The sequence below is a fragment of the Rattus rattus genome, chromosome 9, assembly GCF_011064425.1.
Source record: "Rattus rattus isolate New Zealand chromosome 9, Rrattus_CSIRO_v1, whole genome shotgun sequence".
NCBI lineage: Eukaryota > Metazoa > Chordata > Mammalia > Rodentia > Muridae > Rattus > Rattus rattus.
In genome coordinates, this window is record NC_046162.1 from 64,394,141 (window position 1) to 64,412,513 (window position 18,373).

The following is an 18,373-nucleotide window of genomic DNA, read 5'->3' on the forward strand; positions in this document are numbered from 1 at the left end:
AGGACCTGAAACCTCTCTGGCGAACAGGGACACTGTACAAACATAGTACACAGACATATGTGTATGCACACACTCATAAAGTAAAAATAAATAAATATTAAAAAGGAAAAAGAAAAGAAAAGGCTGGCCCTAGCCCAGGCTAGCCATGGGAAAGAGGGAGGGATGCTCTGGACACTGGTATGTAGCATCTGGTTCTGGGAGCGTGGTTCTGGGAGCGTGGTTCGAGCTGATGACCCCATGTGCTCTGTGGTCTATAATGGGACTGGAAACCTACGAGAAACCACTTGCACGCCTGCACTCAGACGCCTCACCTCCCGAGCAGCTCCACACACTGTGCACACGTGGGAGAAGAAGCTGTACACACAGGATGGCTGCAGGTGGAGATGCCAATCATGCTGCAGTAAACAACACACAAAGCCAAGTGTTCTCTCTCATATGTCAGCAAAATAAGAAAAACAGCTTTAAAACCTATTGAGGGGATGGGGGGGGAAGAGAAAGAGTAGGAGTGAGGAGAGATATATGTAGAAGCTTGAAAAATATTTTAAAACTTTAAAAGAGTCAACATACTTTAATGTACTTATTTTTACGCATGTGCATGAATGGTTTGTCTTTGTGTGTATCTGTGTGAGGGTGTCAGATAGCCTAAACCTGGAGTTATAAACAGTTGTGAGCCACCACGTGGTTGCTGGGATTTGAACTCAGGAAACTATCAAGATTGTATCAAATGCCTAAGTGAATTTCCATAAAAGAGAGCCAACCCCTCAGCAAGGAGCCTGAGACTCTCTCTACTCAGAGAAAACTAAGACCTGATAATTCAACCAGGATACAAGACGAGGGCCAGGGCGCCCGCTCCAGACCCATGGGCAACCTAATGCAACAGGCTCTGCTCCTCTAACCATGGTGTGCTTCTTCTACAATGTACATGAAGTGCAGGAACAGCCCAAGGCTTCCAGGGAAAGCCAGGGTGGGGGCTGCCTGCACACGATCACTATTGAGTCCCATGCCATAGCATCCATCCCCCAACCCCTGCAGTAACACAGACACTGCTCACGTGTGACAGCACACTTCAGGAAGGGGAAAGATACTTTTCAGTTCTGAAACAACCAGGTATCAGAGGACACAAGGAAAATTAGTCCCCTACTTTACATGACCTGTATTAACCACTTCAACAGGGAAGGCAAACTCTAAAGCTGGTAGAGAGCCTAGAGCTAGCCTCCCACTCTCAGTGGGGAAGCAGTTCAAGAGACACAGAATGAAATGGTTCTCCCACTGTAAAGCAACAATCTATACCTGCCCACAGCGTCATAAAGTTGAAGACTATATAAAAGCACCCACAAAGACAGAGGAGCCAAGCTCTGTGTGGAGAGTTACTTGCCAAGACTACAGAAAAACACAAATGCTCATAAAGTCTCTTTAAAAATCAAAAACCACAAATAGAAAAATAGGCAAAAGACTGAAGCAGAGACTTCAAAACAAAGGAACAAAACAGTTATCTGGTATCTAACGCCCCCAAACCACTCTGCCTTATGCACTGCAGTGTTCAAGAATTTTCACATTTGGCACAGGGCAGGTGAACTGGGATACACACATGTAATGTGTGCATGGAAAGCGAAAGTAAACACAGCTATTCTATACCCATGCTGCATACTCCTCAAAGAAGTAGTAAAGGGCTAATTGCTCCTGATGGAGTTGGTAACAGATGTCAGGACAGGATGCATCAAGGACACTCAGGCTACTGAGACATTCTCTTTCCTGAAGAGGGCCTGGGTTCACAAATGTTCCTTTTACAAATGTTGATTAGAATGGAAATAGTTGGTTCATAATTTTTAAAGAGGAAATCAAGTAAGGCTACACAGACCTGCTTTTAACACAAAACAGGTCAGTGAAATGGGCAAGTCCTTGGGGGGGTGGTTACAAGCACAAGGTGGCGAGTAAATCTGAAACTCCGAGACTGTGATGAAGGGTCCAGTTTAGAGCTACCACAGCCCCAGAATGGACCTGAGTCTTAGTAAGGCATAAATAACAATCACTCCTGCTTCACTGCTGACCTGCCAGCTTTATAAAGGACATCCTTTTCTACCATGCCCACTGCCCCATACAGGCCCTCTCTAGGAGGAGGTAGAGCATGGACTACACCAGCAACTCCTCATCTGGGAACCATGACTTTAGTCTGGTATACCAAACCATTGTAAACCTTATTGCTGGAAGCTACTAAGTGAAACGCAGGGCTGCAGAGATGGCTCAGCAGTTGGAAACTCTGGCTGCCATGGCAGAGGACCTGGCTCAGTTCTCAGCATCAACACAGATAGCAGCTCACAGTGTCTCTAACTCCAGTTCCAGGGAATTCAACACTCTCTTTTGCCTCCACAGACACACATGGTGCACATGCATACAAACAAACACTTAAACACATAAAATTGAAGTCCACTGTAGCTTCTTAGAGAAAGACCTATAATCTACTGAATAGTAAGCAATGTGAGCTGCTTTTAATCCAATCAAAAACGGATTAGAAAAACAATGGAGCAGAGGACATATAATCCCAGTACTTGGGAGGCTAATGCAGGAGACGATCATGAATTCAAAGACAGTTTAGACTACACAGCAAGATCCTATCTCAAAAGAACCAAAAGAAAAATTAGAAAAGAGAGAAAGAGGGAGGAGAGGGGAAGAGAGCAGAGGAGGTGGCAAGAGAAGGCAGAAGAAGAAAGCAGAATCCAGGCATTCTCAGTCAAACAGAAGTTGGGGGAGGACCCAACTTCTGCAGTAGTCCCAAAAGATTAAGTTCTTCAGATGAAGGACGATGCTACTTCAAATTCAGCTACACAAAGAGAAGAAAACTGAAAACAGAACTACACAGGACTACACAGGACTACACAGGACTACACAGGACTACACAGAACTATACAGAACTACACAGGACTACACAGGACTACACAGGACTACACAGGAAATATAAAAAGCACTTTCTGATTCCTAAATGTGTTTAAAAATAATCAACTGTTTAATAATAAAATAACAGGAGTAGTGTAGGGCTTAAAACATATGCAGTTAAAACAAAAAACATTCACAGCATCAACAGCAGAAGACTGAGGCCCGGAAGCTTGTCTCTTCCCAGCTCTCGGGTCCCTGCGTGTCACAGTAACAACCTCAGCAGGGCACCTGGCTAAGTGAAAGATACAGTGTCATAAACCTGAGACGGTTAGGAGGTAACAGAGGACCTGATATAAGGTAACCTTTTCTTTTACAACTAATCTATAGTTAAGATAACCCGGGGGGCTAGGATGTGAGGGGAAGAACACTCAAGTCTGCTGGGTTTGTCCTATGTTTAAAGACAAAACAAAACAAAACAAACTTCCATTACAGGAAAACATAAACAAAAACACCATACCTACTATTCTCTCACCTCCATCTCCCATCCTACCCACCTATCTGTCCACACACTCCTCCATAGGCAAACACACCTCCTAAGAGGCCCAAATAGAAGCAGTGCATCAGTCTCTTCTGAGTCGTTTGATTTAGCTAACAGCCTGCTGTGGGGACTCCTGTGACAGCATATGGGACATACATCCCTTCCTGTCTGCAGCACTGCTCTGTGGTCACATCATGCCTTCTCTGCAACGGGTTATTGGAATTCATCAAAGAACAAGTGCAGAGGAGGAGTGCTATGGTAGACAGTCCTACAAAGGCCAGGGGTTCTTAAGCTCATTCCTCCTCGACTTTAAAATTGCTCGCAATTGTATTAAGACAATTGCATCAAGTCATTCCACTTATGAAAGCATCCATACTACTTTCAAAATACATCTCTATACATACGTCGCCTAATAAAGGAAAATCATCCACAGAATCAACTATAATCTACTTGGCATAAAATTCTTCCCTATCAGAGACAATCTGACTGAACTGTCTCAAATATGTAACTAAGTAAAAATTATCATTAACTCCCAGTAATAAACAGATTACCAAGCAGTTTGCTACTGGAAGCTAGGAAGGGCTGACATTAGCACAGCCCTACTGTATCTATCACACAGACACAGTGGAGCTTATGCCACAGATTCACTAACAAGGAGCTAACTGCAGCCCGGCTCAGCAAGACCCAATGTCCTAGGGATTTGGGCCAAGGGAATTAAGTGAGCTCCAAGCCCACCATGGGCTCCCCAGCTATAGCATGGCGCAGACACAGCAACACATCACCACCGCCAATTTGACTGGATCTGGAATCAGCAGGGGACACTCTTCTATGAGTATACATGAGGGGTTAGAGAGGTTTTATTGGGAAAAGACCAGTTTTGATTGTGTACAGCACTGTCCTATGAGTCAGAAAGAAAACAGAAACACCTTCAGTCTCTCTGTCCCTGACTGGAGACAATGGACCAGCCGCCTCCCACTTAGCAGCCATGCCCTCCCCACTATGACTGTGCCCTCGAACTGGTGTGTGCCTTCAACCTGTGAGCCAAAATAGAACTTTGCCTCCTTCAGTTGCTTTTTCAGCTATTTGGTCACCGTGATGAGAAAGCTAACTTACACAGCCACTGACCACATGGACATTACCTCATCACCGTCCCCAGTGAAGCCAAGGAGAGAGAGGCTCAAAGACTATGAATGGAACCAAAACTCTGGAACTTGGCAATAAGGTCTTGGACTCTGTTTTCATTGTTGTTGTTGTTGTTGTTGTTGTTTGTTTGTTTGTTTCTTGTTTTTTTTTTGTTATTAAAGGAATTGTTGTAAAGGGTTATCAATGAGCCCAGCAATCAGGGTGAGAAAACAAAAAACCAAATCTAGCCAGACCCAATTGTAGCATCTAGAGGTCAGTACCAGCCTCAGCTTCCAGGATGGCATCCTAGTACACAGAAGGCTCTTGACGAGATGAGCTGAATTGAGCATTCTAAATGTCAACTGTGTGAGAACTTACTGCCACTTTTCTGCACAGCACCCCTAGCCATTCTGCCTAAGCACAGATTCTCCTCTTACCCTAGAGCCACCTACAGCCAACACAGGACAGGGCAGACTCCCACACAATAGGTCAGCCCCATTCAAATGCCCAGGGTGCAGGGTGCTGCTGTCACTATCATGTCACTCAGCAGCAGGTGAAGAACACAAGCTCTGGGCTTCTACCTGGTTTATGATGAGCATGCCCTTCTAGGGACATCTCGAAGAAGGTAGATGGTCCTCAAGGCCACACAGTGCTAGGCTCGAGGCCACATGGAATATGGAAATGGTACAGCGTGTTTATAAACGATGACTTCTCATAAATTCTGACCAACTTCTATACTCATGTTTTAATAGCATAAGCTTATAGTTCTAATTTATGTGTTCCACTGTATGTGTTTGCTCAAAAAACAAGGCCAATAGCCTAAGTCAGTTCAGTAAATAAAACAAGCACTTTCCTCACAAGCCTGAGGCCTGAATTCAGACCCCCGAACCCACATAAATAAGCAAGGTGTGGCTACATACTTGGAACCTCAGCCTAGGAAGGCAGACAGTTAAATCCTAGGAGCTCCGTGCCCAGCCAAGCCAATCAGTGAACTCCAGGTTCTGAGAGAGCCTGTCTCAAAAGACAAGGCAAAGAGCAATAGTGGGCATCAATGTCAACCTCTAACCTAGACACATGGTAAGAGCAGCTCCTGAGTATATGTACACCTGAGCATATGTCCTACTAAGTATATGGACTGTCCTCCTGAGTATATGTCCTCCTGAGTATATGTCCTCTTGAGTATATGTTCTTGAGTATATGGACTGTCCTGAGTATGCTCTCAAGGACTGTCCTCCTGAGTATATGGACTGTCCTCCTGAATAAGCTTGCTGGGGTCTTCCAGACTCTCCACTCTAGATCTAGGCAAATGATGAATGGCAGCCAGGAGCCAGCTCCTCACTAGTAGCAGGAAAGGCAGACTGTACTCTGAGGTACTGAGGAGCATAGGAGGTATCTGAGCAGTCATAGTGGTCGATATAAAATAAACACCGGCAGACACAGACCTCTATTTACACACCCAACACCTAGCTCTTGGCTTCTAAATTCCATTCTAACAGAAACCAGGGCCCTAGGAAAAGAAGGGAGCTTCCAAGACTGAGCAGGGTGAGGACAGAACCTGCTGCTGTGCAGGCGAGGAAAGAAGGCTCTGCACTGGTCAGAAAAGCAGCAAAGGAACAATGTGAGACAAGCAAGGCAGAGCAACACCATCAGCCTCTACCATGTGCTCAGAGAAAGGCTCACCTCCACCCAAACACGGAGTCTCATGTTAAACACAAGGAGACATGGACAAAGTGAAGACACTAAAATGCAGTCTTTAGAAATGTCACACAGTCCACAAGTTCACAGACAGACAGCGCAGCAGCCAAGGCACGGGCAGACACAGTTTGTCCTCAGGGGCCTGAGGCTGGAGAAGCAGGAGGATAGCTGGAGTAACCAGCCTGGGCACACAACAGTAAAGACAAGTGCACAGAGGGAGAGACCAGCAGAGGTTCCAAGAACTGAAGTCATCAATCAGCACTGCTGTCAGCTGCAGAGAGGAACAAACCGCCTGAGGTGGGTGTTGGAGACTGCACAACACCGAGGTTTGGATCCTCAGGGCCTTCCAAGCTCGCCTGTTAAAGACTTGGTCCTCCACGTGGTGCTTTGGGAAGAACGTAATGAGAGCTCTTCTGCTTAGTGGGGGTACGGCCTTGTACTTGCAGGGTAGCAGACCTCAGACCCTATGCCCTCACTTCGTGGACTAGAAGGGAAGGAATTTGCCTGCAATGTGTGTTCCAGCCATGTGCTGCTGTCCTGTCACAGCCTCAGAACAAGGGTGCTGTGGATGTCAGCCTGAGAGGTCAGAGCCATGAGCCAAAAGAAATCCTTTCTCTTCCCTAAATTACTGTTTCAGATGTTTACTACAGTAATTAAAGTTGATCACACATAACAATGTAGAAGTTCTTAACGGCACTGTGTGTCTAGACATAGCTAAAATCTTAACACAGTTTAAAAAAGACGGACAGATGGATGGACGGACAGACAGGCAGACAAGAAAAGAAAAAGATGGGGATTTAGCTCAGAGAGCGCTTTACCTAGGAAGCAGGCCCTGGGTTCGGTCCCCAGCTCCGAAAAAAAAAAAAAAAAAAAAAAAAAAAAAGAAAGAAAAAGAGATGCAGTCTTGAACTCCCTCACTCTGTAAACTTGCCTGGAGAGGGGAGGGGCATAAATTGCTAATAAAAGTAAATCCTGGAACAAGCCAGAGACATCTGGAGGTGAACTGTGAGTGCATGCTATGTACTACTTACTTTCTACTGCTGTCATAGAATACCAAGACCAGGACAACTTAGCCCACTTCAGGGCCACACCTCCTCTGGCAAGGCCACACCTCCTAATGCTTTCCAAACTGGTCCACCAACTGGGGACCATAAAACATAGAAGGCTACAAAGGCCACTGTCACTGAAGCCATCACATGGTAGCATTTAAATATCTGTTACTAATGTCCTGAGTTTTGCAACTACACTACAGTTACACAAGAGCATCCCTGTTCTTAGGACACACATAGAGTAAAGCAGACGGCACTACCAACCGGCCCTTCAATGACGCAGGGCACCAAGTATGTGCCCACAGGTGAGCAGAACCCCTAGGTACAAGGGAAAAGAAGTAACAGCCCAGAGTCTGATGTAAGAATATACAAGTTCACTCATTGTGGACTTCTCTAGAAAATACAAAATGCCATTAGCTGAGAACAGCGACCCATCTGAAAGAGGTGCTGATGTCTGGGTAAAATTAACCCTGCTAACAAGGGCCTCCTGTGAGCTGCTTCCTCTTCCAACTCTAAAGGAGTTCTCAGCAGTCACACCACCCAGCTCCTGGCAGGTTCAAGGCTTAAGAACATGTTACAGCATTAACATACAGTGCCAAATAGTTACTAAAATGGCATTTCCACTTAATTATTTCGACTTTTAAAAGATGACAATTTTTTGCTCTACTGAAACAAGTATCACTGCCAACAAAACCCTTCCTAATGTCTGGGAGAGGAGGAGGGCGGGTGGACAGCCTGGGGCTCTTCGTCCACATGGGAGCCGCATGCTGTCCTCCTGTCCTCTGGTTCAGAACTGGACCAGGTGATAATGAGGAGGAAATGCTTCAACCCATTTTGGGACTCTTTCACATCACGCTGTTGAAAATAAGCACAGCACTTTTTTTAAGCAGACTTTTTTTAACTCCAGTGGATGATACTCTGACTCCTGAGACTCACATGAGACACTTGGGGCAATCTCATGAGCTTCTAGGGCCAAGAAGAGAGGACCAACTGTAGACAGCAGCACAGACAGACTCCTGGACTCTACCGTCCTTGGGTTAGCTGAAGTCAGGCTCCTCCACTCTGCTGTAATTACTTCATTTTCCACCCATAAGGACTCAGCTCTCAGTCTCACCTGGTTTATCACTAGTCCCCCACAGGGCCCTTCACCCCCGCTGTCGCCCTCCTGAGTCCTTTATTCCCACCCTCAGCCACAGATCTGGGTTTGACATTCCCCAGCTCCAGGTAAGAGCAGCTGAATTCAATGGTGGTCAGTGTGAAAGGTTCCTGTTTCATACACAGGACTCAGTACAGGTGACGTATCTGATATGGAATCCTGGCAACAGCATCACTCTCACCTACGGTGTCATCACTGACACACAGCAGTGTGTCAGAACTAGCTGCTTTTCTAGCACAGGCAGCAAAGCCCAGAGGGCAGAATACAGCTCAAGTGAACACTCAACCCTTCTGAGTGACTCAAGACAGCCAACAGTTCCTCCTGCACACAAAGGCCGCCTAGGCTCTCCTCACAGAACAAGATCTTCCTGAACGAGTAAACTCTGCTGTGTAACACTCACATGCACATGCACACGCACATGCACACGCACACACATGAAAGCAGGTAAGCCTACAGCCACTGAAAGAGGCCGTAGTGTTCACTATATGCCAGGCAGTAACTGCTCAAGCACATATGTTTCACAGGCACACCTCAGCTCCAATTCAGATGCCAAAGGACCCCAAATGTTCCTTGTATGAAGATGCTAGAATGATAGCTGGGCAGCAGATCAGGTAGATCTCTGCATTTGAGGCCAGCCTGGTCTACAGAGTGAGTTCCAGGACAGTCAGTGAAACCCTGTCTTGAAAGATAGATAGATAGATAGATAGATAGATAGATAGATAGATAGATAGATAGATAGACAGACAGACAATAGATACATACATACATACATACATACATACATACATACATACATACATACATACATACATAGAAAGAGAGAAAAAAGACAAACATGATATTAGAATGAGTAGCACAGGCTAGGTACTCTTCTGGTGAATCCCTCTACTGTCAGATGAGTCATCACCTGACCTCCCCAGCTCTCCTCTTGACCACACTTCTCAGACTTTTGCCAGCAGCCCCCTTTAGGCTTTAAGAGCCCCTGAGTCCCCAAAGACATTTTTTTAATGAGTTACATTTATCAACACTTTCTATATTAAAGGGCAAAGCATTTTAAAATGTAATATATTATGAACCAATTTAAAAGTTATTATAAGCTCATTATTTATTCAAACAAGTAACATTTCTATGAAAAATAAGTACATTTTCAAAACTGCTGGTGGGACAAGTGGTTGTGTTCTACATCCTTGTAAGTCTCTTTACAATGCAGCTTCAGAGAGGACAGACGCATTCTAAAACGTGTGTCAACATCTTTCCCAGAAGAAGACCTACAGCCAGAAGGGCAGGAGAATCCAAACACTCCAGGAGCGAGCAAACATCGGCTCACTAAGTGGCACTCTGAAGTGTTGACTCCCTCTGAACACTACAGTCTCTGTGGCTGTGAAGACACTTCACACAACACCCCACACTCAAGTGCTACTGGCTTATTGGTCCACCAGATAATAATACGTTTCAAATATGGACACACTCTATTCTACAGTAGCCAAATATTAAAAAAATAAAAACAAGCCATCCAAATGTTCCCATCGTGCTCTTGTCAGAGAAGTCTGTGAGGATCAGGATCTGTCAACTGCCCAGAGGTTTCTAAATTGGAATCTTCATTTGAAAGCTCCAATCTCATCCCTGGCAGCAAACACTATCAGATATTTTCCTTAAAATGGCAGCTCACTTGGTTCATCTTCAAGAATGTGTGTGTGTGTGTGTGTGTGTGTGTGTGTGTGTGTGTGTGTGTGTACACACCCAGACCTAATGCCCAAAAAGATCCTGTCAGCCTTCCCTTGAGGCAGTGTTCACAGACTCAGTAGCTGGCCCCTCCCCAACATGAGGGAGGAGGGGAGCTACATTCCCCACCACAAAGACAGACCTGAAAGACAGAAAAAGTCTTGGGGACATGAGAAAGGGAAAGGGAATCCTCATTCAGGAATCTGGCTGAAGTCTCCTACTAGAAAGAATTTCAGCATAATTAACTCCTTGCAGCCCTTCTCCCTTCCCAGCTATAAAAACCTGCAATTTTCTAGGAATCTTATCAGAAATCCCACTTCCAAGGGAAGGATACAAACTGCGTTCCTTGTGTAAGCCTAACAACACCTGGTATTGCCATATCAGACCAATTCTACTAAAACATCTCCAAGGGAGATAACCTGAGAGCCACCATGGTGGATGGCTGCTGCTAACAATGCATTGTGACTCCGACATACCTCACCTGAGGATGACTGCCTTTCCCCAACTCTTCTTTGAGAGGCGTGGCCATGTTCTCAGGTGTACCTCACTTTTTCCTGAGCTCCTCTTTATCTTAACTCCATGCTTAAACTTACATTAAGATCTATTCAGTAAGATCAACTCTACTCCATCATACTGTCTAATCCCAAAATTCTTTTCAATGAAATTTTTTTCAGCATGGAAGCCACAAATCCAAGTCTAGCCTGAGTCGAGGTTAGAGAAAGTCCTTAGGCTACTTGAAGTGACAGGTTGAGCTGTCTCTGTTCACTCACCACTGACAGCTGACAGCCCACAGCCAATAGGCCACTCCTAAAGAGCCACCAACCACCTGGCTACCAGTACCCCTTATAGCCACAGACTACACACACACATGGCCACTGGGCCCCTCCTTTTTTGGACATAGGGTCCATCTCCACCTGGTCATCCACACAGCCATCTCCACACGCCGCCAGCCACGCTCCACTATGGCCACTTGGCCTCTCCTCTAAGTAGCCACTGATCTAGTACAAAGCATAAGAGTTAACGGTTGGGTGGTGGTGGTGAATGACTTTAAGCCCAGTGCCAGGAAGGCAGAGGCAGGCAGATCTCCCTACAGAGCCAGGGCAGCCAGGGGTACACCAAGAAACCCTCTCCAAAAAAAAAAAAGGTTAACACACAAAGGCACAGGCTCAAGAACTAAAATTTAATCACATCCCCTGCTTCACCAAAGACCTTCTCAAGTAAGACCAGATTTCTCTGCTTGACAAAGAATTCTAACAGACATGGCCTCCGACTGTCCCATGCTAGGATGGCACAGTCTCGACCTCCTCCTCCTCCTCCTCCTCCTCCTCCACCTCCTCCTCTTCCTCCTCCTCTCCTGCACCACCAGCGCCAGCCATCAGCAGGGAGGAAAGATCTATGACATCAGCAGCACCAAGCTGCCCTCAGTGTCTCGTTAGGACCTGCCATGAAACCTGAATAGGGATGTTTTCTTTGAGACAGTGTGATATGGTGCAGCCTTGCTTTTGTAAAACGAGGACTCTGTTTTTCAGACCTCTTCCTTTCATTGCTGACATGTCACTTGTGGTGGTTTGAAGATGCTTGGCCCAGGGAGTGGCACTAATAGGAAGTGTGGCCTTATTGGAGGAGGTGTGGCCTTGTTAGAGGAAGTGTGTCAATGTGGAGGTGGGCTTTGAGAACCTCCTCCTAACTTCATGGAGACAGTCTGCTCCTGGCTTCCTTTGGAAGAATATGTAGAACTCTCAGCTCCTGCACCATGCCTGCCTGGATGCTGCCATACTTCCCACCATGATGATAATGAACTGAACCTCTGAACCTGTGAGCCAGCCCCAATTAAATATTGCCCTTTATAAGAGTTGCCTTGGTCATGGTGTCTGTTCACAGCAATAGAAACCCTAAGGCATCAATAAGGCATTTACTTAAGGTTCCAGGGTCCTCACCATGGAGGTAATGATCCCTAGGTAACTTTCAATGCTGTTGAGTCTTAAGAGAGAGATCTATGTGGAAGTTCTTGGTAAACTAGGACATTCTGTTGGGTCCCTAATATGTGCCTAGCACTGCTCACAAACTAACTCTCTGCTTTATGATCAAAGTCTGTTTTTATCTGATTGAAGGAGTGTGGAGAATATCAGATAAATGGAGACCCCAAATAGCAATGAGTGCCCGGGTTGCTGCTTCAGACTGAGCAGCCCAGAGGCCTCTCTGGGAAGATGACTAAAATCTGAGAACAAGGAAGGGTCAAAGATCAGAGGGAGTATACCCCAAGCATCGCCACTGAAGAAGCAATGAAGCAGGTTCACAGAGATTTTAAGAAGCTGTGTTGTACTGCTCTGCCATTTCAGAACCCAACACAAAGCATCAGGAAGGAAGCAGCAAAGCCTCTGCCTCTGAAGGTCCCTTGACCACTGTGCATGCCAAGAGTCAGGGCAGAATGGGCACAAGGATGCTGGGAAACCAGTCAGCACACAACTGTCATCATGCAGACAAGACATAATATGGCTGCCAGACTGGGCAGAAGACCAAGAAGGGTAGTCTGGTGAGGACACACTGGGAGGTGATTCTCAGGTCCTACTCATGCAACTGAAAGAGAGAGAAGTAGACTGTGCACTTGCAGCTTCTGTGCTGGCTAAGTGCTGATGAACACTGTGACCAAGACAGAGCAGTCAATGGCATCAGAGATGGCAAGCTCAGGGAGGTCAGAACTAAAGACAAAACAAGCCGTGAGTGTCACTGGCATGTGACAGAACTGAAACCACAAATCAGACAAGATTAGTTCACAACAAGCCATAACCCTGGGCACTCCCCACCTAGGTGCCAAGCAGCAAAGGAGTCTGAGAAGCAGCCAACAGCAATCAGCAAGGACACTCAAGCTTCCTGAGGACCCAAGGCAAGTGAAGAACTGCACAGAGGGGCCAGCTGCATCCAACGCTGAGCGGTCAAACGAGTGGAGGATGGAAAAGGACATTTGACCTTTGGATTCATAACACAGGATGAGCACACACAGCAGCCCCCGTGTGGTGAAACAGAGCCTAACCGGAGTGCTCTGGGGAGGATACAAGGTGAGGCAGAGGGAACCACCAGGAACCAGGATGTACTCCGGCCACTCCAAAGACATACATCTACATACTAATGGCCCAACACACATACGTTAGACAGCAGTGTATCTATCAAGAGTCCCAGGTACATTAGATGGTGTGTCTATCGATTGTCTACACACACAGCATGGCAACTGCTTTTCCTTTCCTTTTCTTAAAGGAAAGATCTCACTCAGAATCCAGCTGACTTGAAATCCAATCACTCATTTGTGTAGCCCAGGCTGGCCATGAACACACACTCCTCACACACTCACACTCCCTGGTACCTCTCTCAAGACACCAGTTCTCAGACTTCCCGGGCTCCACCCACATACACACAGGCAAAAGACCCATCTGAGACCAAGGGGCCCTACCTGCCCACTTTCCAGTGGGAAAAAGAATGCTGTAAGAACTGTTAAGTACAGCAGGAAAACACAGATGGGGGAGATGGGTGCACACCTCCTCTGCCATCAGCCCATGAATAATCTATGTTGTACTCTAATTCCTATGTGTGTCTAGTCACTGGACAACTGTATTCCCCAATACTGATACATACATGCATCATTCCCCATACGTAGAAATAATCAAAAGACAATCTAACTAAAAGCAACTTAGTAATTAAAATGTTAAAAGGTGGGCTGGAGAGACAGCCCAGCAATTAAAAGCACTGACTGCTCTTCCAGAGGTCCTAAGTTCAATTCCCAGCAACCACATGGTCGCTCACAACCATCTGTAATGGGATCTGATGCCCTCTTCTGGTGTGTCTGAAGACAGCTACCATGTACTCATATACATGAAATAAAAATAAATCTTTTTTAAAACATGTTAACAGGCACTTAGAAAACACATCTGAGTGAAAACAAGGGGTACAAGAACCAGAACTGGAACTGAGGGTGGGCATGCACTGTGGCTGGATGGCGAAAACCTCCTGAGAGTTGTCAGTCAACTCTGGTGACGCAATTTTAGAAATCGGTAACAAGAATACTAGATAGAACACTAATAAGTAATTATAAATAAAATACATTTTAAAAATAAGTTAATATGCTGCATGATAGTAGCACATGTCTTCAATCCCAGTACTTGGGAGTTTGAAGCCAGCCTGGTCTACAAAGTGAGTTCCAGGTCAGCCAGGTATATACATAGTAAAACCTGTCTCAAAAAACAAAATAAAAAATTAATTAATTAAAGCACACAGAGCTGCACTCATTCTTAGGAAAATGCAAGACCAGGCTCGCAGAAGGCCACCCCCACACAGTGGGAGAGACTAGGACTTGCTAGAGTGACAGCCATCACTGCCAGGTCACACATGGAGAATTAACTGGCCAAATCCTTCCCCTGGGAATATACAGAGAAACCCTGTCTCACATCATTATCATCACCACCATCACCACCACCACCACCACCACCACCACCCTCCCCAAACAGAAACTCTCTACTTTCCCAAAGAGAGCGTGCAGGAGAGCTCACTAAGGTTCAGTTGCTTCATCCCCTGCTGTGGCCTGCACATCCTCCCAGAAAAGCTGTCAGATACTGAGTCACATAACCTGCAGCATTTGTCTGCACTTGAATCACTCATCTGAAATCTGGCCAGTTTCATTCATTCGTGCTACCCTTCACTCTTGTCATCATTTGATTCTGCAGTCTCCACTCAGGAAAGGTGTGCCCAGAGGGTCCCTCGAAAGCTACCTGAGAAAGAGAGTCTACAGAGACTCAGAGACAAGAAAGTCTCACAAACTTACTGAAGATGTTAAGTGATTTTCTTCTTCATTGAACAACTCAACAAGAGGCAGCAAACTTTGTTCCCCGATTTTCTAAATAGCAAATCAGGGGTTACTAAGATTCTGAGAACTTCCATTTTTTATTTTTCTTCCACTCACCTCACCCCACAGGAAGGGTTTCTTCTGTGTGACCCTGACTGTCCTGGAACTTACTCTGTAGACCAGAATGACCTCAATCAAACTCACAGAGATCCGCCTGCCTCTGCCTCCCAAGCACTGGGACTAAAGGTGTGTGACACCATCTCCCAGCAAAAAGGAAGGATTAGAAGAAAAAGGGGGGAAAAAAACACTTTAATAATAAGGCTGGAGATGTATGGTGTTGCTTAGCATGCACGAACTCTGAGTGTGGTCCCTAGGACCATTTAGAGGTGGATACAGTGGTGCACATCTGTAATCCTAACACTTGGGAGGTGGATGAACCAGGCCAAGGCCATTCTGACTACACACCAAGCTGGCCTGCACTACATAAAGCCCTGTCTCCAAAGAGAGAAACGTTTTAAATTAAAAGTTAAAAAGATATCCATTGATGTGATTTCAATAGTTTGAGTACAGGTTTGGATAGCAAAAGGAACCACATTCTGGGTTCAGTCCCCAGCTCCGAAAAAAAAAAAAAAAAAAAAAAAAAAAGGAACCACATTCAAAAGGAGAAAAAAAAAATTTAAATAAGAACTGGACAAAATAGGACTGGGGGAGGGGGGAGGGGGAGGGGGAGAGAGTTGCTTTATATAAACATTACAACCAAAAAGAAAACATGTTATTTTGTTAGTACTAGACATGTCTATAAAACAGACATTATACAGTCTCTCTCAACCATCAGTTCTATTACTTATATTGCTTCTATTCTTCTTGTTTAAGACAGGGTCTGCACTTTGTAGTCCAGGCTGGCCTTGACTTGTGATTCTCCTGCTTTAAGCTCCAGAGTGTTGGGATTACAGGACTGACTGACCTTGCCCAACCTAAACTGCTTTTCACTGAAGGAAATTTTCATAACTTTAATCCCAGCACTCAGTAGGCAGAGGCAGGCAGATCTCTGAGTTCAAGGCCAACCTAGTCTACAGATTGACAGCCAGGGATGTTACAGAGAAACCCTGTCTCAAACAACAACAACAGCAACAAAAATTGATAGCCTTGTAAAATTTACCCAAACTGAAACACTGGTCCCTGCTAGAACTACATTGAGTATTCATCAATATACACCTTTTTAAAACAACTGTCTCAAGTAAAAGCATATCAACTATAACAAATGACACATTATAACACCAACTTCCTCTTTTATACTGAAAAGTTCACACAAATGTACAAAGTCAGGAAGGAGAAAACAACTAAGCACTCACAGGATGAGTGTGCAGACAAGAGACAGTACTCCCCTTTTGCTAGATCAGGAACTGACCGCTACATCTGGCTGTTTTCTTTGCTACAACTGCTCATGACACTCCACCAGCAGGAGAACGGCCTAAAACCTGAACCCAGGTTCCAACCCATCATACCCCATGCTCCCAAATTTCCCACTGAGGAAATATCTCCAGGTTACAGTGACCAGAAGTCACATACTAGGGGAGTCAGCCTCCCAGGGAAGATGTTCAAAGGACTGGGATGAAACTTGCTGCAACTTTAAAATAACTTTGCCTTAATTTGTTATTGGCTAAACATTTCAAGTAATCGTTTCCCAACATACTGTACCAGACACCTGTACTTCAACCTGGTTATTTGAGAAAAAAAAAAAAAAAAAAAGCAGACTACAAAAATAGACTAAGCACGACGTTAAGTGTTATTTCCAAAATTGTCTTTTCTCTAAATGCTACTAAGTATATTAAAAGGCACATAAATATCTGTGGAACAACAGTTCCTAATTTGCTTTTTCCCCCCTCTGAATTAAAACTCGTTTGAATTAACACTACCCAGTGAGTAGCGACTAGCCCTACCCACTTTCAACCAAAACCAGAGTCTGGAATAACTTTTGGTTTTTAATTAACGTGCAACATGTGGCTTCAAAATACCAGCATTCTTCTAGGAGAGGCTGTTCTTGCTCAGAACATTCTTAGTTGGAAAACTATGAACTCAAAAAGGCGCCATGAGAATCTACTTACCCGATCCTTCATTCTCCAGCTCTGCGCTAAAGATTTGGAGCCTTCAATTTTCTCACAATGTCTCTTTTTCATAAACGCCAAAGGCAAGTTCCAATCTGTAAGGTCTGCCTCATCTTCCTCCCCAAGTCCCATTAGAGGCGACTGCAGCATCTCCGACTCCATCAGGGGGGGAGGGGGAGGGGGAGTCCTTGGCAGCAAGCGCTCGAGAACCTCCAGCCTTAAAAACTAGTGTGTACCAGAACTGGTAAAAGGAAATACAGGAAAGCGGGAAGTTGGGAATAGAGATGGTGGCAGAGTGCTCGAAGATCCTTATTCAGGTAAAAACTCGGAGATCTTTATCTCGAACTCTGAGCGGGAAGTCGGAGGGGGCGGGGTGGGGTGAAGAGTCGGGGGTAACCAACCCCGCAGCCCCAGGAGCTGCGCCGACACTCGCGCCCAGTCGCAAGCCACCCGCGGCCCAGGAGGTCGTCTGGAGGACTGCAAGCCGGACTGTCAGAGGCGGGAGAGACTTCAGGCCCGGGGATGACCCTGCTCTCGGCCTCCAACGCCTCAGTGGATCCCAGGGCAGGCAGGCCGTCCCGCTCGCAGTGCGGGTTCTCTGATTGCGCTGGCTCGGCTGAGGCGTCAGGGGATCGCGCTCAGGGGGCTTCGGGGCTCCTCCAGCGGCTCTCAGCCCTGCGGGTCCCGCACTCGCCTGAGGGGCTGCAACCTGAGCCAGGACCGGCCCATCGTGCCCGTCCGCAGTCGGCTCCTCAGCCCTGGGTCCGCGCGGCCTGGCGGGTGCTGGCCTTCGGCTTCGTGGCTCTCTCCTGCCCGGGAACGAGTCCTGATACACGCGCGACACGGGCCAGCGGACCACACAGGAATACTGGACTTATTAGGTCAGGGGAGTTTTGCCCTCTGCTCTGGAGCCACAGTGAAAACTCCTCTCATCAGCACATCAAGGAGGACGCCATATTACCAAGGCCCAGCATGCACCGCTGTCTACGGTGTGTCCAATAAGCCAAACCTCTTCAAGCGTTCTCACCGCTCTACCCAGGCTAGGGCGGAGAATTCGGCGTTCCGTCCTCCCCTCCCCCACGCCGTTACCCGGGTTACCAAGTCCTTTCTCCTTAGTTGATCTCCACTAGTAAAGTAGACGTGTTACAAAATCAATCCTGCGATTGAAACCATGTCCGTTCAGTTATTTTTTAAAAGTTTTTCGCTACTACAAACAAAGCTGCGTGCCTTGATATTAAAGGAAAAAAAAATCACTTTGTTTCGTCCTGATTTTAAAAGGTGCTA

General features: G+C 46.0%; 1 protein-coding gene across 1 annotated transcript in view; it reads right to left on the reverse strand.

Annotated features, from left to right (window-relative positions):
• Positions 1-18,157, reverse strand: part of Rptor (regulatory associated protein of MTOR complex 1) — a 293,401-nt gene extending 275,244 nt beyond the window's left edge. Inside the window, exon 1 of the mRNA XM_032914128.1 lies at positions 17,090-18,157. Within this exon, the coding sequence (XP_032770019.1) occupies positions 17,090-17,251 (162 nt within the window). The 5' untranslated portion in view covers positions 17,252-18,157. The remainder of the gene's footprint in view (positions 1-17,089) is intronic.
• Between the last annotated feature and the right edge of the window lie 216 nt (positions 18,158-18,373).